Source organism: Mastomys coucha, unplaced genomic scaffold (assembly GCF_008632895.1).
Source record: "Mastomys coucha isolate ucsf_1 unplaced genomic scaffold, UCSF_Mcou_1 pScaffold6, whole genome shotgun sequence".
Taxonomy (NCBI): Eukaryota; Metazoa; Chordata; class Mammalia; order Rodentia; family Muridae; genus Mastomys; species Mastomys coucha.
This window is the reverse complement of record NW_022196912.1, coordinates 115,189,045-115,212,540: the sequence shown is the minus strand read 5'-3', so window position 1 is coordinate 115,212,540 and position 23,496 is coordinate 115,189,045. Positions and strand designations below refer to the sequence as shown.

Here is a 23,496-nt window from a genome sequence, read left to right as displayed (position 1 = left end):
GGTGTGCTGATGCAAGGGCACGAACTCAGTGCAGGCCCAGAACTCAGGAAGCTGAAACAGGAAGTTTACAGTGAGTTCAAAGCCACTCTGAGCTATACAAAACCCTGTCACAGACCAGTCCCCCTACCTATCTACCCTCCCCCCAAAAAGGCAAAGCCAATTACATTAAAATTTAAAGTTCACTTATATTAAAAACAATAATAAAACCAGCACAGCTTTTTAGTACAAACATCTGTGTTTGTTATGTACAATCTATTTGTACAGTCACTGTAAAAGTGGCATGATGAGACATGGTCTCTACCGAATCGAATCTTGGGGCCAGACATCTAGACTGTGCTCAAAAATCCATTCCTATTGAGGTGGTTTGATTATGCTTGGCCCACAGAGAGTGATACTGTTAGGAGTTGTGGCCGCCTTACAGTGTTACTGTATGGGTGGGCTTTGGAGGGCTCTTCCTGTGCTCAGGCTTCACCCATTTTGGAGAAAAGCCTCCTCTTAGCTGCCCTAGGACGTCAGTCTCCTGGAAGCCTTTGAATCAAAACGTAGAACTCTCAGGCCCTTCTGCAGCACCTTGTCTGCCTGCATGCCATCGTGCTTCCTGTTATGATGATAATGAACCAAACCTCTGAAACTGTAAACCAGCCCCAACTAAATGTTTGCCTTTCTAAGACTTGCTTTGGTCATGGTGTCTCTTCACAGCAATGAAACCCTAACAAGATAGAACTTGTACCAGGGACTGGGGTATTGCTGACATAGGCCTGACCATGTTTTTCTATGGAGGAATGTGGATTTGGAAAGCCATGGAATGCTTTAAGTGGGATGGCTTAATGGTCCATCCTAGTAGGAATATGGAAGACATTGGTGCTGAGGGGGAGTCGAACTCTGGAGATTTATTTTATAATGTTTGGGTGAAGAATGTTGCTGCTTTTTGCCCTTATCTGAAGAGTCTGCCTAAGGCTAAGGCAGAGAGATTTATATTAATTGCATTGACAAAGGAAGTATCAAAAAAGCCCAGCGTAGACTCGGTTCTCTGGTTTACTTTCATGAAGTGTGTTTTGGGTTTTGGGGTTTTTTTTTTTTGTTTTTGTTTTTTCGAGACAGGGTTTCTCTGTGTAGCCCTGGCTGTCCTGGAATTCACTCTGTAGACCAGGTTGGCCTCGAACTCAGAAATTCTCCTGCCTCTGCCTCCCAAGTGCTGGGATTAAAGGTGTGCGCCACCACTGCCCCACTGCCCCATGATGCACACTTTTAATCCCAGCATTCAGGAGGCAGAAGCAGGTGGATCTCCGTGAGTTCAAGGCCAGCAGAATTCAGGAGGCAGAAGCAGGTGGATCTCTGTGAGTTCAAGGCCAGCCTGGTCTACAGAGTGAGTTCCAGGACAGCCAGGGTTATATAGAGAAACCCTGTCTGGGAAACAAAAACAAAACAAAACCAATAACAACAAAGAAGAAAATAGACTCACTTATACAGCTAACAGTCTGCTTCCTAGTGCTATGATTACCATTGCTTCCAAAGTCTGCTCAGGCAGGCATTTCACTGTGCTTTGAACATTACGGGTCCGGGATGGGGAAGGCTTAGCTGGGCAGCACCCCCCCCCCCCCCCCCCCCCCCCCCCCCCCCCCCCCCCCCCCCCCCCGGCCTGAGGCCTTTCCTGCAGTTACAATGAAACACACATGGCGACAGCTGTAGATAGCTGTCATCTGGAGCTCAGCCAGGGCTTCCTACACCTGTGCAACCACAGGTGGCCTTTCTGGCAGGGCACTTGTTGAATCCTTACATTCTGGCTTCCCCACAGAATGCATACTGAGAGAAGACACTGAAGTCACTTACCCCTTCTGTTCTTCTAGTCTCTGATGTCAACAGTGTCACTCCTACTTGACTCTGTTGGGACAAACGAGTGCTGGCATCTGGGGAGGGAGGAGTTGTTGCTTTTTTCTTAATTTGTTTGATGGTCTGAAGGGATAGATTTTGAGAAGTTCAAGGCCAGCTTGGGTTACAGAGAACAAGGTCTTAGTATTTAACTCAGGCTGACCTCAAATTTACATATAGTCCTGATGTCCACAAATTCACAATCCTACTGCCTCTACCTCCAAAGTGCTGGGAGGCCTGTCCCCTCCCCAGCCGTCTGGAGACTATTTTGTTGTTGAGACAGATTCTTGTGTGGTATAGGCTGGCCCCATACTTCCTGTGAAACCAGAGATGGTATTGAATTTCAGTTATTTTCTTCCTTCTATGCCAAGTGCTCAGATTATAGGGATTCTCTACCACCCCTGGTCTAAGTAGTGTCTGGGACTGAATCCAGGGTTTTCTTTGTGCCAAGCAAGCATTCTATCAACGGGGCTACATCCTCAGTCCCAAGAGTCCATCAAAAAAAAAAAAAAGATTTATTTTATGTGTGTATACCTGAGTGTGAATGAATGTATATGCACCATCTGAGTGCAGATACCCATAAAGATAGAGGCCAGAAGAGTGCTGATCACCTGTAACTGAAGATACAGATGGTTGTGAGCTGCCCAGTGTAGGTCTGGCAACAGGACCTGGGTTCCAACTCCAACCAAGACTCCATTTTGATGGGTGGGGCAGGATCTCAAACTCTCAGAGATCCATCTGCCTCTGCCTCTTCAGGGGCTTGGGATAAAGGCATATACCATCAGAACCAGGAAAGAGTCCATTTTTAGAGCCTTTGAAAAATGTCTTACAGTCTTAGGAAAATGTCAAAGAACTTGAATGTCCCTTCTTTTTTAACATTTTATTTCTGTGGGAGAGAGAGGGGTATGTAGCTGTCAGAGAACAATTTAAGGGAATTGGTTCTCTCCTTCCATCATGTGGGTTTCAAAGATCAAACTCAGGTCATCGAGCTTAGCAGCAAGTGCCTTTCCTCAGTCACTAACATAGCTCAAGGTCCTTTGAGAGGGACTTTAAATTCTTCTTAGGTATTTGGAACTAGAAAGACAGCTTAGCAGTTTAAATCACGTGCTTGGAGAAGACTAGGTTTTGTTTCTCCTCGTCCACATGTAGTTCACAATTGCCTGTAATCGCAGTTAACAGGTGACCTGACATCCTCTGCAGGCCCCCAAGGGCATCAGGCATACACATAGTGCACATATATACATGTAGACAAACTCTGATACATATAAAAATAAATCTCGGGGCTGGTGAGATGGCTCAGCGGGGAAGAGCACCGACTGCTCTTCGGAAGGTCATGAGTTCAAATCCCAGGAACCACATGGTGGCTCACAACCACCCGTAATGAGATCTGATGCCCTCTTCTGGTGCATCTGAAGACAGCTACAGTGTACCTACATATAATAAATAAATAAATAAAAAATAAAATAAATAAATCTCTTTTTTAAGAAAAGTCATCTTGGATGTTTACTCATGCAGTTACTAAGAGGAAAGATTGCATCTGCATCCCGTGAAGCAGGGTAAATTCCAGAGGTAGAAAGAGTATAGTTACAAGATATCTTATCATGCAGTGAACCCCGAGATTGTGTTATTTATTGAAGAGAAAAGAAAGCTGTTTTTAATTTCGCTGTGGCTCAGCCCTTGGCATATCACCTTTCATCCCTCTGGCTGGAATACAGACTCACCTTTAGTACACACCTTTAATCCCAAACAGTGAAGGTAAAGTGATGAGTGGCAGAGAAAGATTTGACAGAATAGGATATGCCCAACTCTCACAAGAAGAGACAGCAGTGTGAGGGGCCGGGGGTGGGGGGAGGAAAGGGGCAGTTTTACTGGGACAGTTGTATAGAGACTGTTTGCAGAGAGAAAACAAGTTAGATATAGGTGAAGACAGAACAAGCTAAGAAAATGATAAGCAGCCAAAAGATAACAGATTTCTAAAGTTAGCATGAAGCCAAGCAAAGCAATTCAGTCAGAAGCTGAGAGAAGCCAGATTGAATCAGTCAGCTTGGAGAGGAGTTTGAGCTAGAACAGCTGAGTTGAACAGCCAGTCAAAGAGCAGAAAGAACAAGGGAGGGGTGAGCTTTATCAGCACATCTCCGCGGTTGAAAACGCCCTGGGCCTAGATTAGATTGTGCAGAGGATAGAGGCTTCTAGGACTAGGCCTAGGTTAGCAGACAGAAGCAGTAAGCCTCCAAGATACCAATTACAACAGGCAAATTAAAATTACATTTATATAAAGGAGCAATCCATCTCACTAACAGAACTCAGGAAAGAACTGCTCTGCTGCAGGAGAACACTCGGCCCACACAGAATGCTCTTTCTCCTCAGTGGTACAGAGACTTACCTTTAGGATGGAGTCGTGGGTACACATGATATGCACATCCCCATCCCTCTCCCTCAGTAACACTCTGAAAAATGTAAGCTCTACACTGGCCTGACTTTTGTCAAGTACAAGCCTAGCCACTGTGACCAGATATTGAGGTACTGAAATGTCCCATTGTGTAAGGAACATCATCTTAGCCCCAAATAAAAAAATTAGCAAGAGTGTTTGGAATTACAAAAACCAAGACACAACCTGTAGGACTAGAACAGCTGAGGTGGGAGGACCTGAGCAGCTGAGGTGGGAGGACCTGAGCTGAAAAGACAGGTTTTTTTTTTTGTTCTTTGTTTTTTGTTTTTTTGTTTTTTTAATAAAAAGGTCTATGGTGCAGTGATGGTGCACTACTGCACTCAGGAGGCAGAGGGAGGAAAAGAGAGATTTGAGGATGGCTTGGTCTCCATAGCAAGACCATGTTTTGTTTGTTTGTTTTTGTTGTTCTTTGTTTTAAATCAATACATTTATGTCCACCATCTTTGCCACTTTGGATTATCAAAGGTGGAAAAGAAGCCAAGTGTGGTGGCACAGGCCTGTAATACTAGAACTCTGGAAGTAGAGACACGAGGACCAGGAAAAGTCAAGGTCATTCTTGACTACATAGTGCATATATGAGGTCCTGTCTCAAAGCATCAAAGAGAACAGAGTGCACAGACACTTGTATAGTAAACAAGACAGGCTATTTTCTCTCTGTCAATAATTTAAAAAAAAAAATCCACTACAAAGTAACACTTCAAAATAAAAGGTTCTCTTGTCATTTGGACACCATAGATGTTAAGCTGAACACACCTAGATTGGGAGCTTAGTAAGTACAAGACAGAAGAGGAAGTAGAGATTTGATGTGACTTGGGAAGGATCCAGGCCTCCTCAACAGGAGCAAGGAAGATATATATGAGCATTTTTTTCTGATTGAGGCCTTCTCAGAACTTGAGCAGATACAAACTTCTTTATTTACTTTCTTCCAGGGACCAACTTACTATGTAACCAGAGATGACGTTGCACTTGAGATCTTCCTGCTTCCACCTCTGAAGTACTGGGATTAGATTTTGAGGTTTCCATATCTGAAGAGTGAACTCTTTAGCATTTCCTGTTGCTTGAATCAATTCAAAATTAGGTCACTAGCCTGGTGTTGGGGTCCCTCGGCTGCAAGACATCGGAGCTTGTCACTGCACTCAACTCATGCCTTCTGTGCCTGAACCAAAGACTCACTATTATGAGTTCCACCTTTGAGGATTACAGAGGAAGCTACGCCTGTTGGCTGGCACGTATACAGCCTGAGGACATCTGTTGTTGACCTCCTCCCCGACTGTGGACTGCGCCTCCAGTCACTCCCCTGAGCTGAGACCTGTGGGATGTCCTGAGTCGCCACCTTCAGCCCAGCAGCCAGCTTCCCTTGGACTACTCCCTTAACTTTGTTCGGACTCTTCCTGACTCCTCCCGAATTCCTTATGTTATTCAAATGTCATTGTAACCTAGAGATTCAGTTATGCTCTCTTGTATATAAATGCTGAACCCCCAAAGTAAAGGAGAGCCTTGATTGGAAGCCCTCAACTTGGCTCCGATGTCCTTTTGTTCTCGAACTCTGTGTTTCAGGTCTCCTTTCTCCCTTCGGTCAAGACAGAACCCGGTTCGTGAAACTGCGGGTCAGTTTCAGCCTGGGGTCTATAATAAGACCTGTCAGAGAAGGGGAGGGGAGCAGAAAGGAGAAAAGGAAACAGAGGGTTAAACGGAGAGGATGAAGCTCAGTAGTACAGTGTTTGTCAGGTACATACAAGGCCCTGCATTGGAACCCCAGTGTCATATTATTTAAAAAAAATGAAAACAGTGGAAAAGATACTACTACTCAGAAAATAGAGCTAATGGTCTATTATATATGTCAATTCACAGTTGTTCATTTTATTATTCAATAAACTGAACAATATGTTTCCATATTCTGTGTATATCCAGTACATTAGCAGACAGGCTTTGAACTGCTCTGATAAGGTTATCTCTTTGATGACGAGAAATTTGTGAACAGGAAGAACAAACTGTGGCAAGCCACCAAACTGCGGTCTGCTTCTGGAACTTTGCTTTTTACCTCACAGGCGAACTTTTGGTTCTGCAAATAATCTAGGGTTGGCTGTGTGCACTGGGATAGAAGGCAAGATTGCTCCACACTCCTAATTAAACATCTCATGTGCCCTACTTTGCTTTGTCAAGTCGACAGAGCCCCGTGTCATCTGAGAGAAAACACTCCTTTGAGGAATTGCTGAGATCAGACTGACCTGTGGGCATGTGGTTGGTATATTGGGGATGTCTGTGGGGGGTTGTCTTGTTAGTTGATGTAGGAGCACCCCGCCCACAGTAGGTGGCACCATTCCCTGAGTAAGGCTGTTCTGGACTTTACAGAAAAGCTAAGCATGAGGGGAGCAAGTCAACAAGTAGCATTCCTCCACGGTTTCTGCTTCAGGCTCCTGCTTTGAGTTCCTGCCCTGAGCTCCCTCAGCAATGGACTGTGACCTAGAAGTATAAGCCAAATAAATTATTTCCTCATAGTACTTGTCCCAAAACACAAGCTGGCCATTCTGAAATTCTGAGGAGTACAAGTCCTGGTGTGGCTCTATACAAAGTCTCTAAAATACACTTTATAGAGGAGAGGGAGACCCGCAGCATAGCAATTTAGAAAAGCTCTGGAAGACACAAAATAGTTTGTAAATGATTTCCTTCATCAGAATAAGCCAGGAGGCAAAATACTGAGACTGGCTAAGTGTGTTTTATTGGGTCCTGTCCTCCAGCAGCACAGTTTCAGAGGGATGAAAGCAACAGTCTCTTCTTTGATGGGTAAAGAGTTAAAGCAGAGAAGGAACTATTCAGCCAATCTCCAAGGCCCTTTAAGACGGTGGTTCTCAACATGTGGGTCTCGACCTCTTAGCGGTCAAACATCGGACACATAGCAGATATCCTGGATACTATAGTTATTAAGTCGCAACAACGTGATTTTATGGTGAAGGAGGGGTCACCACAAGAGAAACTGTATTATAAAGGGTCGCACCATTAGGAAAGTTGAGAACCATTGCATTAAAATAATCAGCACAGAGGGCCATACTGCTAGTCTAGTTCATATGCTCCATCAGAAACAGCAACTGCTTTGTTTCTCCATACTTCCCGGTAGTCTGAGAAGGCTTTCAGGAATGTCTTTGCGAGCCCTTGTCTCTGATGTGGGTTGAGAAAGATCCCAGTTTCTCACATACGTTGCTTCGGCCAGTCAGAGCAACAGAGACTTTGTCTCAAAAACAGAAAGAAATTCATCTTAATCATACAGTGCAGCATTTATCTTTGCAAGCCCTTCAAGGTGTATTTTGTTGTTTATCTTGTTTAAAAACAAATCAGCCGAGGGCTAAAGACTATCAGCTTTGGATAACCGACAGAGAAAGGGAAGTAGCCGCTGTACTGTGAGGGGAGTGTTCAGAATGACCCCGGGGAGCAGAACCAAGCCATCAACACCGCGCCGAGTGTTTTAGACTTGCCCGGCCAGTGCGAGCCTCACTGCATCCCGCCAACCTCGCAGTCCAAATGGTCCTCTCGCACAAACTAATCTATTTCAGGCCAAGGTAGGGGGAAGAGGAGGAGGAGACCAGAAGCCCGCGCCCCCGGGCCGGCTGCAAATGTCCTCCCTAGGGCGTCCGGAGAAGGCACACACACAATGGAAAGGGCGAGCTCCGGGTGCAGAGTCCAGCCCGGCCCCCAAAGCCGCCAACAGATTCCACACCCCTTCCCAGCCCGGAGCAGAGCTGATGACGACTACTAGGTGCGACGGACGCACACGCTGCCCGCGCATGCTCGACAGTACGTGCAGGGCCGCGCGAGGGAGTCCCGGTCCGTCACCGGCGCGACTCGCGTCCCGCCTCCTCCGCTACCGCCACCCCCGCAGCTCCGCGACCGCCACGGTGCGAGGCCTCGGCCGGAGCGAAGCTGCAGGCTCCGGTTCTGTCTCTTTAAGTGGTGGGGCTTGCGGGCCGCCCCTGCCGCTGCTGCCTAGGTGGCCCCGCGCGCCGCTTTGGAGGGGCGAGTCAAGATGGCGGCGGCTTTGGCTCTGTGAGGAAGACGGAAGAGGCGGCGGAGTAGGGAAGGCGACTTCTAAGAAGAGCCAGGGGTTCCTGGGTGGCCAGGGGCGTTCCGAGTCTCCCGGGAAGTGCTACCTCATCGGCTTCGGATGCTTTAAGCGGGAGGAGCGGAGCGGAGCCTCCGGCTGCAGCGGCTGGGCCGGGTACAAGGAAGGAAAACATGGCGGCGGCGGCGGCCTGAGGAGGCGGCGGCGCGGGAAGCGGCTCTGCGGAGGTCATGGTGGAGGCAGGAGCAGGGTTGTGAACCGAACCGCCCCCTTGTGTGAACGGCGGGCCGGTGGGCTGCGCAGTGCTTCGCGTCCCCGTCGGGGCTGCTGGGCGGCCGCGCTCGCTCGGCCTGGACAATAGCGCGGAGGAGGAGGCGGCGAGAGAAGGCGGCGGCCCAGGGCTCGGCCCCGGGAGCGGGCCATGCGAGCGGCGGCGCGGCTCCGCGGCGGCCAGCGGTGGCACTGAGGTCCCGGCGTTCCCCGTTTGCGGCCGCCCGCCTTTTCTGGACACTGTCCCTGGGCCACTCGGGCGGGGCCCCCGGCCGGCACGATGACCGACACCCGACGGCGGGTGAAGGTTTACACGCTCAACGAGGACCGGCAGTGGGACGACCGGGGGACTGGCCATGTGTCCTCCGGCTACGTGGAGAGACTGAAGGGCATGTCCCTGCTCGTCAGGGCGGAGAGCGACGGTAGGTAGACCTCACTGGGACCACGGGGGTGCAGGCCGGGACGCCACGGGCACCCAAGTCCAAGTCCGGTGGAGAGCGTTCGGGGTGGCTCCTTCGCCGGAGAACCTTGCGGCGTTGGGATTTCGAGCAGAGCGGAGCACGTTGCGCTCGCGGTGCCGCCTTTCCAGTGCGGAAAAGTCGGAGACCCGGGATCCTCTGCCCGCGTGGTTTTTGCACTATCGTGACCTTGAGAAAGGCCTTTAACGAAGACGACCTGCCCTAAGTTCACCAATCTGTAAAGCAGACGTAAAACCGTGGTGGGCGCTCATGAAAGTTCCTAGTTGTTGCACACTTTGAGAAAGTTCTGTTCTGGTGGGGTTTCTGGTGTTGTTATTTTAAACGTTTTCCACCATATCTTTCATATCTTAGGGTTGGCAATACTGGTCTATTAATCTGGCAACTCCACTAGGCAGAGAAAATGCTGCTTGCGAGGGCATAGATGTCTTGACCGGGGTTAGTTGTCTTTTTCATAAGGAAGGGAGATTGTTGTTGTGATTGTTGTTTTGTATTTTGAGACAGGGTTTCTGTTTGTAGCCCGACTATTCCTGGAGTTCGATCTGTAGACCAGGCTGGCTTCAAACTCAGAGATTTGCCTTCCTCTGTCTCTCCAGTGCTGGGATTAAAGTACCGCCACACCTGGCTAAGAAAGAAAGACTATGTAGGGCTACTGTGGGAACTCGTGAATCTTTGGAACATTTTATTGCATGCTTTTCTGGTTGTTTAAGCGTATGGTCCTTTCAGTTGGCTGGTGGGAAGAAGTTTTTGTTTGTTTGGTTTTTCGAGACGGGGTTTCTCTGTATAGCCCTGGCTGTCCTGGAACTCACTCTGTAGACCAGGCTGGCCTTGAACTCAGAAATCCGCCTGCCTCTGCCCCTCCCAAGTGTTGGGATTAAAGGTGTATGCCACCACTTGACTAAGTCCTGCTGCATTCACCTCAGGTCTATTGAAACAGTCTGCAGTGTCCAAAGATCAGGCTGTTGGAAATAACGGTTTCATGTTTTAAAATATTCAGGGTTTGCCATTTTTCTTGGTTGAATTCTCTGAATTTCACTAATGGAAGAAAATATACACGTTGGTCAAAACTTTTCAAATTGTTTCTTTGGAGCAGAAATATAGTTATCTTGTTGCATTAATTTGCGGTTTTACAGTTGAGAACTATTTGCAGCTGTTTCGTGTCTGAAATATTGCGAATTTATTTCAAAGAATTTTTTTCCCTTTTTTTGGACTAAACTCATTCCACAAAAAAACAAGATTTTCCTGTCTGTAATTGAAGACTGTAGATACATTAATTTGAATTGGAAATGGGTAATTTAGAGTATAATTATAAAGATACCCAAAATAAGTTACCACTGATAAAAAGTTACTTTCTAAAGTGAAAGGTAGGCAGTTTCCAGTGAATTGGAGGCCAGCCTGGGTCTACATAGAGTTCTAGACCCGCTACAGTTACATAGTAAGACTTAGTCTGAAAAAATTTTTCTGATTACAGTAGGTAATTTTCAGAGCTGGGTTCTCATTTGGCTGTTAATATACAAGTTGAATGTATTTGTGACTGTCACGCAATCTCCACCTCTGCATGTTTGTACATGTGGAAAACTTTCCTTACAGTAAAGTGGAAGTGTGGGTTTCAGGGTTCAGCTTATTGTGAGGATGGGATAACTGGGAATGGAATCCAGACAGGGACTTGAGCATGCTAGCTAGGCATGTGCTCTACCACTGAACTGCCTCTAAGACCCAATGTAATTGTGAGATTTAACTAGATGTAAGCTTTAGATCAAGTCTTTGAATTTCAGAAATAATACATGTAAACCATACTTCCACCAGTGTGCTTTATTTGATTATGCTGCAAGGATCTTTTTGGTTTTTTTGGAAAGAGTCTCCTGTAGTACCAGACTGGATTCAAACATTGTGTGTAGCCCAAAATATGGAAATTCTGACCCTGTTGTCCCTATCTTCCCAGTGCCTGGGATTATAGGTGTACTACTTTATCCAACTTGTTTTGTTTTGTTTTGGAGCCATTATCTAGGTATGGCAGGCCTGCAACTCCAAGCTATAGTCCTGCCTGAGCCCCTCAAGTGTTGGGATTACTGCAGTGAGCTACCACAGCCAGCCAGTTTTACAAAGACCTTTTGAAAGGATAAACATGTCAACTTAATGTCGTATCACAGAGAATCTCTCCTTCTAACAAGGTTTTGTAAAAGTCTGGTGTTTTTATACCCTTTTATATTTTTATCACTTAGGAAATGGCCCTCTTTCTTCCATTTTGAATTTGAAGTTCTAATTTATTAGAACAGATAAAAAAATTTTTTTAACCCAAGAGGGAAAAGAGTTAAACGTAATTACTGAATCACCCCTTTAAATTTGTGTTTCGTGGAAAGCTAATTCTGAAGAATGAATTTAAGCTGGGTGTGGTACCTTACTCCTAATTCTACCATTGAGGAAGCAAGGTAGGAGAATCTCAAGTTCTGGGATTACATAGTAAAACATTTTCACTAAACAGCAAAGAAAAAAAGGACTCAGAAAAGGTGTAGGATACTTGTGAAGAAATCTATAGTTTTATTGCTAAAGCTTTTTTTCCTCCTTAATAGATAAATTCCAAATAAGATTAGTAATAGATTGTTTATTGAGTACCTCCTATGTGCCAGGGCCTCTTTAAGCAATTCATTTATATTCACAGACATAATTCTTAAAACAATTCTCAAATTTAGGTAATATAATTAGCTATGTTTTATAGGTAATTGGGAGTCTGAGGTACTAAGTATAGGTTAGTACAAGTTCAGCCTGGGGTGGTGGTCTGTTACTTTAGTGAGGAATCTAGCCTACAACTTAAAGCACTTACAGCTACTTAGAGTGCTTTGGTCTCTTTACATGCTGTTTTATTCTTGACCTCAAGGACTATTTCAAAGAAAACAAAATTAAGTTTTACAGACTTTAATTTTGTTTTAGGCAAATTTTCATGTATCTTAGACTGGTCTCTTGAACTTTGGCAATATAGTGAGGTTGACCTTCAGTTTCTGATCCTGCATCCATTTTTTTTTGTTGTTGTTGAGAGTACTTATGTTGCACCATCATGCTTTATGTGGTAGTTGGGGGGGGGGTCAAACCCTGGGCTTTTATGAGTTGTGGGTGAGCACCAAGTATCTTACAGCCATACTTTCAGCTGTAAGATAGTTCTATTTATATATTTATCTAGCTAGGATTCCACCTGGCTTTTTAAAGTTATGGTGTCTCCTACTAGTTTAAATCACCCAGTATTGTGCTGCTCTCTATTTTGTCACATATAATTGAGAATTCTTTTTTTTTTTCTCCATTGTGGACAATGTAGGCTTTTTTTTTTTTTAAGTTTATACTTACTTTGTGTGGGGGGGTGTTTTGTATGTATGTGTGCCACATTTATTCCTAGTTCTGTTGAAGGTCAGAAGGCCCTTAGACCTGGAGTTACACTGTCATGAGCTATCATGGAGCTCTGCAAACTGAACCCCAGTCCACTATAAGAGCAGCAGGGTAGCCAAGACTGGTCTTGAATTCCTATCCCCCACCTTTATCTCCCAAGGGCGGGGACTACGGATATAAGTGTCTGCCATTATGCCTGGCAAAATGGGAAGTATTTGGTTCTTCCATAAAATGGGTTATTGTCTAGTAGAAAATTAAATGGCATAAATTTGTAATCTTTCTTGTAAATGGAATGTTTGGGAAGCTTGAAGCAGAAGTATCTCTAGTTGTAGGCTAGCTGAAACTTCATGGGAGACGCTTTCTCAAAAAGAAGAAAAGGAGACTTAAAATTATTGTGGATGGTCTTGACCTCTAGTAATTGTGTCCCCTCCTCCCTGGGGAAAAAGTCTTTCAAAAAACATTGAGTATGGTAATATTTCCCCCCTTTTCTCCACGAATCTGAGTTTTTCTGATTATTATTTGAAAATTTAACAGTCTGGAGGTACATGTGTGTAATCAAAGTACTAGGGCTATATATTAAATTTTGGAATGCAAGCTGTCCTTTAACGCTGATATCCACCTGAGGCTGCCTCCTGGATGTTGGGACTAGAGGTGTGCACCACCACCTGACTTGACAGGACGCTTAATTTCTAACTTTCTGAAATACAGTAGTTTGAGCCCAGGGCTATACATGCTAGGCAAGTGCAGTACATCCCCACCCCTGGAATGTTTTGTCCTGTCCATCTGACTTGACAGTGGTGTATAGATGTAGAGATCAGAGATCAGATTGGACAGCAGGTTCTAGCAATAGAACTCAGGTGGTTAAGCTTGGAGCTGAGTGCCTTTCCCTGCTGAGCTGCCTTATTGCTCACTCTGGAGTAAGCTTTTATTTACTTAATTATTCATTCATTCAGTGCTCTGTGTACATATACACCTGGACACCAGAAGAGGACATCAGACCCCATTATAGATGGTTCTGAGCCACTATGTGGTTGCTGGGAATTAAATTTAGGACCTCTGGAAGAGCAGCCAGTGAACTTAAGCATTTCTCCAGCCATGGAGTAAGCTTTTGTGATGTGTTAATTTTCTTGTTTGACATCCCAGACTGTCTTAGTTATTTCTAAATTGCTGTGATAAAACTCCATGACCAAGATAACTTAGGGCTTACTTGTGCTTATGGTTCCAGAGTGTTAGTCTGTGATGGCAGAGTGAAGACGTGAGGACAAGTAGCCAATAGCTGCTTGAGAGTTCACATGTTGGTCCACAAGCAGGAGGCAGAGAACACAATGGCGGATGTGTCTTTTGAAATTTAAGAGCTTGCTCCAATAAGGCCACACCTTCTAATCTTTTTCAAACAGTTCCACTAACTGGGGACTCAAGTATTCAAAGGCAAGTTTTGGGGCGTGGGCATATTCTAATTCAAACCATCATGTGCTTTCAAAAATAAGGCAATTTGTGAATGTCAGTATTTATGGCCATAGTTACTTACTTACATACATACATACATACATACATACAGCTGTTTACCTTGGCTGATTTGTAGCCTACCTTTCCTGACTTTAGAGGAAAGGAAATGTGTTGCTAAGATGTTAGACTATTTCTTGGATTAGATTTTTATCCCATAGGTGTCTGCTGGCAGAATTATGTTAGAGAAAGACACCCCTTCTTTTTTAAGATTAGATTTATTCTTTTTATTTTATATGCTGAGTGTTTTGGATGGATATGTTCTATGTGCATGTTTGGTGCCAGAGAAGTCCAGAAGAGGGAAGGGCATCAGATCCTCTGGAACTGTAGTTACAGATGGTTGTGACCCACCTTGTGGGTGCTGTGAATTGAACTAAGGTCCTCTGTTGAAAGATGTGTGTGCTCTTAACTGCCAAGCCATCTCGCCAGCCCCAAGCATACCCCCTTTTTTTAGTGAAGATAAGATACTTTGTTTCTCTCAGGTTTTAAGATAGCTCTGTGTTCCAGCAAAGTGTTGTGCTTCATTTCCCTGTTAACTTGCTGAAGGATGTCAACCTTGCCAGTTTTAGAATTGAAGAAAAGTTAGAAATTGGAATTTCTCCATATAGGGATGTCTTCCTTACACATATTAGGCACATGTTTTATACTGAGCTTAAATGTTTCATACCTTAGTTTAAAAAGATGGCCTCTTCTCCTAAACCAATACAAGTGTTCTTTACCTTGGGGTTTGCTTGGACAGTATCAGGAATGATGTTTGGAGTGGGCATGGTGGTGCACCCCTGTAATCCCAGTACTCAAGAAGCTGAGGAGAATGATTCAGTTTGAGACTTCCTTGGCTTGTATTGATTTTTTTTTTTTTTCTTTTTTTTGAGACAGGGTTTCTCTGTGTAGCCCTGGCTGTTTTGGAACTCACTCTGTAGACCAGGCTGGCCTCGAACTCAGAAATCCATCTGCCTCTGCCTCCCAAGTGCTGGGATTAAAGGCATAGCGCCTGTGTTGAAATTTTTGTCAGCCACTTTCACTTCACCCACCAAAAATGTTTTCCCCCTTCTTCCCTGATCTCCCTGGACTCTGAATCTCCTACCTCAGCCTCTTAAGTATCTGGACTACCTAGCTTCAAAAATGGAGAACTTTAATTTTAATTTTTTATTTTTTTTAAGATTTATTTATTTATGATATATAAGTACACTGTAGCTGTGTTCAGACACACCAGAAGAGGGCATCAAATCCCATTACAGATGGTCGTGAGCCACCATGTGGTTGCTGGGATTTGAACTCAGGAACTCTGGAAGAGCAGTTGGTGCTCTTAAGCACTGAGCCATCTCTCCAGCCCCAAAAATGGGAATCTTATATTTAGTTTTTATGTAAGATTATTATTACATTTGTTTATGAGGAGAGGGTAATGAGTGTGTGTGCTTGCATGTGTGAAAGGCAGAAGGGTCTCCTAATGGCATAGGTCCCTGCTGAACTCAGGTCATTAAATTTGGCAGGAGAACAGCCCTTTCACCAGCCCTACTTTAAGTTTTGTTGGTTTGTTGTTGTTTTTGTTTTTGTTTTTTTAAATTATTAAATATTTCTCTTTTTTTCTTAAAGATTTGTTTATTTATTTTATGTATATGAGTACACCATTAGTCTCTTCAGACACACCAGAAGAGGGCATCAGATCCCATTACAGATGGTTGTGAGCCACCATGTAGTTGCTGTGGGGAACCTCTGGAAGAGCAGTCATGTTCTTAACTGCTGAGCCTTCTCTCCAGCCCTCTACTTTAAGTTTTGGTAAAGTATTTTTACACTTCAAGATAACTGTCATCTGAACTTGTGTAGAAGTTAAACATTGAATTCTGTTGAGGCGTAAAGAAAAGGAGACATAGGAACATATTAGAGCACTGCTTACTGACTGCTGAGATTTGAATTGTGTGACTGGGTAGTCTGTCTCTACCTGCTCTACAATTTAAAAAGACACATTTTGGGTGGAAAGGTTTTTCCTTTTGGTTTTTGTGGTTTGGTTTGTTGGTTTGTTTTCATTTTTGGCTGCTCTGATAAGGGAGGCAGAGGCATTGGGCATCCATATGTTTTCATGGCTATTTTTCTAAGTCAGTATTTGTATTACATCTTACCTACAGTGGACATGTATTTGGCGTGTATATTTAGTTGCCCATAGTCCAGAGCTCTATGTCACTAGTGTACTTTGAAGAGAGATACATTTTAAAATTTGTGTACAACAGCTTTGTAGAAGACTAACAGTAGTAGATTAATCAAAACCTTAATAACTAAATGTGATAACTTATGCAAGTTTGAGGGCCATCAGCCAGTGATGGAAATAGTTGATGGGATCTGAGTGTTATAGGAGCTGATCTAAATACTGTACCTTTAAATTTTTGTTTTTATTTTTAATTATGGGAAGAAAAGGTTGTATTAACCGAGTGTGGTGTCCATGGAGGCTAGAAAAGGATGTTGGATACTCTGGAACTGGAGTTACTGGCTATTGTGAGCCACCTGATGTAGGTGCTAGGAACCAAATATGGATCATCATCAGAGGCGGTGGTTCTTTTTTTTTTTTTTTTCCCCCACCCGAGACAGGATTTCTCTGTGTAGCCTTGGCTGTCCTGGAACTCACTCTGTAGACCAGGCTGGCCTCTGCCTCCGAAGTGCTGGAATTAAAGATGTGTGCCACCACTGCCCTGCTGAGGCGGTGGTTCTTAACCTTCCTAATGCTTCTGCTCTAATAGTTTTTCCTCATGGAGAGGGAGCCTACATCTTGTGACCCCCACCACCACCATAAAATTATTTTGGTGCTACTTCATAACTAATTTTGTTAGTTATAAATCATAGTCTATACCAGATATGCAGGTTATCTGCATATGACCCCCACATGGGTCAAGGCCCACAGGTTGAGAACCAGTGATCTAGGGGAAGAACAAAACAATGGACTGGAGAGATGGCTCAGTGTTTTAATGTGTGTGTTTTTTTGTTTGTTTGTTTTTTCTTTTTTCTTTATTTTGTTTTTCTTTGTTTGTTTTTTGGTTTTCTTTCTTTCTTTCTTTCTTTTGGTTTTTCGAGACAGGGTTTCTCTGTATAGCCCTGGCTGTCCTGGAACTCACTCTGTAGACCAGGCTGGCCTCGAACTCAGAAATCTGCCTGCCCCTGCCTCCCAAGTGCTGGGATTAAAGGCGCGTGCCACCACTGCCCTGCTCACTTTTTAATGTTTTTGTGGGGGGCTGGAAAGATGGCTCGGCAGTTAAGAGCACTGACTGCTCTTCCAGAGGTCCTGAGTTCAAATCCCAGCCACCACATGGTGGCTCACAACAATCTGTAATGAGATCTGTAGCCCTCTTCTAGTGTGTCTGAAGACAGCTACAGTGTACTTACATATAATAAATAAACAAATCTAAAAAAAATTTTTTGTGTATGGATGTTTTGCCTCCGTGGTTTTTTTGTGCTGCCACATGCAAACATAGGCCAGAAAAGGTCATTGGATCCCCTTGCCCTGGGGCTCCAGACAATTGATAGCCACCATGTGTGTGCTGGTTATCAACCTGGGTCCTCTAGAAGAGCACTAGTGCTCTTAACCTTTGAGCTCCTGCTTCTGTTTGTTTTAAAGCCAGAGTCTTTGCTATGTAGCCCAGGCTGATCTCAATCTAGGTCCTTTTCCCTCTTTTTCTGTATGCTAGATTTGTAGACATGGACCATACCATCTGGTCTTTGGTGGTGCTTTGTTCAGTGCTTGTGAAGCTGTGATACTGGTGATGTCAATATTCTGGGAAAGTTGTGTCATGGTGGGGTGGAGTGAAGTTAGGGGGCGGAGCTATCTGTATTCATGTTGTAACTAAGACCAGGACCAAAACACAACATTCATGTACCACTTGAATGTAATTGGGTTAATGATGAAGATAGAGTTGGAAAAATTACAACTCTCACGTTTTCAGCTTACCCCAACCCTCAGCACAGGGTTTGAAGCTAGTGCCCTGTACATGTTAGGCAGGTGTTCTACTGAACTACACCATCCCTAGCCAAAGAACTCTCATACTAACCCACCTTCTTTTGTGAAGGGATATGAGATCCATATGAAGTGTATTTATAAAGCTAAGTATGTATGCACAAGAAGTTTAGAAGTGATGACAGTTTGCATGGACTGTTGACTAAGCAAGAAGTATTATGCTTGTAATGTGATGCTGGATCACCGTTGTTAAAGCTCCATTTCCTGTTGCAAATGATTGTCAGTTTAAAATCTAAGTTATTAAGTATTGGTGGTGTACTAGATACTGGGATAGGCCCTTCACATAACTTACAGTGAATACCCGTAACATTGGTTTTCTAACCACAAGTTTTAATGTTTTGAATCTTTGAATAGTTTTTCTTTTTTTTTTTTTTTTTTTTTTTTTTTTTTTTTTTTTTTTTTTGGTTTTTCGAGACAGGGTTTCTCTGTATAGCCCTGGCTGTCCTGGAGCTCACTCTGTAGACCAGGCTGGCCTCGAACTCAGAAATCCACCTGCCTCTGCCTCCCAAGTGCTGGGATTAAAGGCGTGCGCCACCACGCCCGGCTGAATAGTTTTTCAATGAGGCTTTTCCCCTCTACATTTAACAGCATGAAATCTAGGTGTGGGGACAAAGCCATGGTGTTTGGTTTGGTTTGGTTTGGTTTGGTTTGGTTTGGTTTGGTTTGGTTTGCAGTTCCAGCTTTTTTGAGGTTACCAGGAGTTGAACTTAGGGCTTACAAAGCATAGACAAGCACTGTATTATTGAGCTACAACAATAGCCTTCTTTTTTTTTGCTTGTCTTCCCCGAGCTCAAGATTTTAGTTATGTGCAAGTTAATTCTAGTGCTATAGGACTCATATCCCCTGGAGCTGGACGTACAAGTAGATGTGAATCTTGGGGTGTGTATGCTGGAAATGAACTGATAGAGGCAGTGGATGTTCTTAACTGCTGGGCCATTTCCCTAGCTCATTCTTTTGACTTCCTATTTTGAGATGCGTTTCTTTCACTTGCTCACATAGGCCTTGAATCTGCCCTCTTCCTGCCTCAGCCTCCAAGTAGACCGTTGTCATCAGCCTGGGTTTGATTTTTCTTAAAATTTTCTTTAATTCTGTTATCAAGTCTGTATTATAAAAACACTGAACAAAAATTTGGAAAATAGCACTGAAGAGAGCATGAAACACCATGGTTAAAACCATGAACTCTCCAGGCAGTAGTGGCACATGCCTTTAATCCTAGCACTTGGGAGGCAGAGGCAGGCCGGGTTTCTGAGTTCAAGGCCCACCTGGTCTACAGAGTGAGTTCCAGGACAGCCAGGGCTATACAGAGAAACCCTGTCTTGAAAAACAAACAAACAAACAAAAACTCCATGAACTCTAGAGCCAAACTATCTCAGCTCATGCTCAGGAAGAGATTGGGAACCTACAAGAGTCAGTTCTTCCATTATGTGAGCCCCAGGGATCTAACTCAGATTGTCAGGCTTGCAGTTTGCTGGACCTTAAGAAAATAGTTAATTTGCTTGTTTGTTTGTTTTGTTTTTTAAAGATTTTTAAATTTTATGTATATGAGTACACTATAGCCATCTTCACACACACCTGAAGAAGGCATCAGATTCCAAGATTTTTTTTTTAAAGTATGTGTGCCAATTAGTTGAGTTTTCTGAGACTTTCTGTGATACGTTCCTTAATAACTAGTAACCCTCACTCATCTGCAACCCATCTGAGTGGCTATAGCAACAAATCACAAGAAAACGCTTCATATTTTATTTTATAGGAGGAACCATGTTAGTTATCTGTTATTGGTATATTAGTATAGTTTGGTTATCTGTGTGAGGTTATACAAACCTCTCTTAAAAGTAGCACAATATTTCACTCTATGCAGTACCCTTTTGGTGGCATTTCTCAAGATTTTGCTTTGAATACCTTTGTTCTTTTGAGGATCTCACACAATTATATTGTTTTGTGCATTTATGTATTAGAAACTAAAACTGAGACATATTTAGTCACTTGAAAATGGTTTGATTATCTACAAAATAATGGTTAGATGTTTTTTCTTTTGATCTTTCTTTTTTTTAAATTCATTTATTATTATATGTAAGTACACTGTAGCTGACTTCAGACACACCAGAAGAGGGCATCAGATCTCATTACAGGTGGTTGTGAGCCACCATGTGGTTGCTGGGATCCGAACTCAGGATCTTTGGAAGAGCAGTCAGTGCTCTTACCTGTTGAGCCATCTCACCAGCCCCTTGATCTTTTGATTTGAGACAGGGATTTTCATTATGTGGATCTGCCTATTCTAGAACTCGCTATATAAACTAGGCTGTCCTTGAACTCAAACAGAGGCACCTGCCTCCGCCTCCCAAGTACTGGGTTGAAGACATGTGCCACCATGCCTGTTTTCTCGTGGGGTGGAATGGGGAAGGCCTGTTCTGAATGCTTACTGGGTTGCTGTTAAGTTGCTTTTGCCAGAAGCCTGTGTTGCTTTTCATGAGAACCTTCGCTGACTTCATTAATGTTGCCTCCTGCTAAGGATCATATTTATTGTTATTTTATGTTTTGAGGTCTTGCCTACATGGGTTTATATGTACCACATGCATATCTGGTGCCTGTGGAAGCCAGAAGAAGGTATCAGATCTCCTAGAACTGGAGTTACCCATAGTTGTTCACTGCCATATAGGTGCTGGAAACTGAATCCCAGTCCTCTATAGGAGCGGCAACTATTTTAAACACTGAACCATCTCTTTATTTTCAGGACCATACTTATTTTCCTTTGTTGGAGTAGTGAATGTCTCTCAACTAAAATTGAACTCTATGTATGTCAGCATCCACACCTGTGCATTATAACAGAATTACAGGTCTGTAGCTGACATTAGCACTATATAATTGGAACCCTACCCGCCCTCCCTCCTTTCTTCCTTTCTTCCTTTGAGACAGATCCACCTGCCTCTGCCTAACTGGTACTCAGACTAAAGGTGTACACTGGGATTAAAAGTGTGGGTCACTATGCCCAACTAATTGGAGCTTTTTCAGTAGACTGAACAAGTGTTCATAACTTGACTCAGTAAGAATCAATAGATAGCAGAGACAAGTGATTAGGTAGGCTGGAATAAATTTAAAAAGCTGTAAACACAGGAATAAAATAGTAATTTGTTTTTTAGTTACCTTACTTAACTCCTACATTGAAGAACTACTTCCCACATTTCAACCTATATACTTCTCAGGGATTATTGGAGGTCAGAGCTGGACTTCTAAAGTGGTTTCTTAGATAAGGCCGAGGGATATGGGAGAAGGGGGTTTCAGAAAAGGTCTTTTTCCCTTTCTTAAATAACCCAGAACATTCTAAATCAGTGTCTCAACCTTCCTAATTCTGTAAGCCTTTAATACAGTTCCTCATGTTGTGGTGATCTCCAACTATAAAATTATTTAATACTTCATAACTGTAATTTTTTGCTATTGTTATGAATAACAATGTAAGCATTTTTGGAGATAGATGTTTACCAATAGGGTCTTGACGTACAGCTTGAGAATCACTGTTCTAAATATTACTTTACTCAGACTTTTGGGAGCGAGAGTGAAGTGCTTTAACTTTGGTCATTTTTTTCCCTTTCTGTTGTCCTAATTCTGTAACATTACTGAGAAAGTTGGAAAGAAAATGCAAAAGGACCTGATATCTGAAAATCATTGCTGTAGGATTAGAAGGCTGGCAGTGTCTTGTGTGCTAAAGTGCTTTCATTCATTTTAACAGCTACTAAGGAAGGTGGATGGATGTGTGTCTTTTTTACTTTTCTCTCCTTCAGTTCTGGTTGTCACAGCTGGGGACTTGTATATGATAAGCAAATACTACCACAGAACAATACCTTCTATCCTTTCTTCAATTTCATGTTTATTTCTAATCTTCAATATACAAATTAAGTAATAGCTAGGACTAGTTTTTTCAAACATTCAAGTGCCGGTGTTTTTTGAACATGTTTTCTTCTTCTGCCTGAGGTTATAGATTAGGCCAAGGTGGCTGGCTTCTAGTAGGCAAATCCCAGGGATTCGGGTCTTCACTCTCACAATGTTGGGATTACAAGAGTGTGCTACTATGTCAGGTTTCTTACATGGGGGCTGGGAATTCAGTTTTTCATGATTGCATGCAAGTAAGTGCCTTCCTGAGCCAACTTCTGAACCCTGGCTTTTAAATAAAAGATACATAGGTAGATGGATGGGTATATCTATGATAGATAACCATGAACATTTAGGCATTTGGTGAAGAAACTACTTACATGAAACAATGTACTAAAAATCAGAATAGCGTCCACAGAATAGCAGATAAGAGTACTTATTTTCTTTTCATAAGCCAAGTATGGTGACTCACAATTGAAAGAAATCCCAGTGTTTGGGAGGCAGGAGAATCAGGAATTTGAGGATGGCTTACTACACATGATTTCAAAGCCAACCGACTCACCATAATGAGAACCCTAACTCAAGAAGTGAACCAGTTATTCTACAGAATTTGATACTTCAGTGATTCATACTTTTCTAAAACAGTACCAATCAAAGACCACACACCTTTTTTGGTTTTAAAGCAGGTGTTTACTTTGTAGCATAGACAGGCCACAAATTCACAGTAGGTCTGCTTTTAGACATTATCATGTTTGTTAAAGTATATGAATTTGTTTTCCTTTTAACACTTGGAGCATCCCATTTTTATCAAGGCCTTTGATATTTGTACAGGCCTTTGATATTTGGATGATAAACACCAACTTGACAACTTCTTTAATACCCTTAACAATAACAGTTGACAGTATTAACACAGATATTAGAGATATTATCTAGGACATTCTTAGGCCTTTCTTGAGTGAAAATACAGGTCCTGCTGTAACTTAAGTTTACTTTTTGATGAAGTTTGCTTAGCAGTCACACCATATGATTTATTTAAAATCCCTTACTCCAGGGGAAAGGGACTCGCCTTTTACAAGAAGAACAAATTTCAGTGGCTTTGTTTTTCCATTAATGTTCATCTATAGTCTCTGAGAATAGACAGTGACCTTCTGGACATCTTTCCCACTGTGTAGGAAATCTACTTCATGACATAACATTCCTGTAAAGTTTGGCAGTTCTCTCTTGATAGATCACTGATAACCTTTCACCTTTGGGATGTGTGAATTTTTTAAAATTATTTTATGAATATATGTCAAGCCCATGGGCTTGTGGGCTGGAGAGATGGCTCAGCAGTTAAGATCACTGACTGCTCTTCCAAAGGTCCTGAGTTCAAATCAGCCATCCATCTGTAATGAGATCTGATGCCCTCTTCAGGGGTGTCTGAGAACAGCTGCAGTGTACTTACATATAATAAATAAATAAAGCATTAAAAAAAAAAAAGGACCATGTGCTTGGAGATCAGAAGAAGTCATATCCCCTAGAGTTGAAGGTAGTTGTGAGCCATGATGTAGGTGCCGGAATTGAACCTGGCTCCTTAACTGCTCTCTAGCTTCCACTTTAATTTTTTAAAGCAACTTCTACATGCTTAATTAACAATGCA

General features: G+C 43.1%; 2 protein-coding genes across 3 annotated transcripts in view; both read left to right on the top strand.

Moving 5' to 3' along the window:
• Positions 1–8,088: 8,088 nt before the first annotated feature.
• Positions 8,089–8,768, top strand: LOC116081188 (translation initiation factor IF-2-like). The gene has a single exon (XM_031357863.1). The coding sequence runs from the start codon at positions 8,098–8,100 to the stop codon at positions 8,731–8,733; it is 636 nt and encodes a 211-aa protein (XP_031213723.1). The 5' UTR covers positions 8,089–8,097; the 3' UTR covers positions 8,734–8,768.
• The window catches only part of Ppp4r3a (protein phosphatase 4 regulatory subunit 3A), a 50,641-nt gene continuing 35,239 nt past the window's right edge, over positions 8,095–23,496 (top strand). For both annotated transcript variants that reach the window (XM_031357861.1, XM_031357860.1), the window contains exon 1: positions 8,095–9,064. In XM_031357861.1, coding sequence (XP_031213721.1) covers positions 8,923–9,064 — 142 coding nt within the window. In that variant the 5' untranslated portion in view covers positions 8,095–8,922. The remainder of the gene's footprint in view (positions 9,065–23,496) is intronic.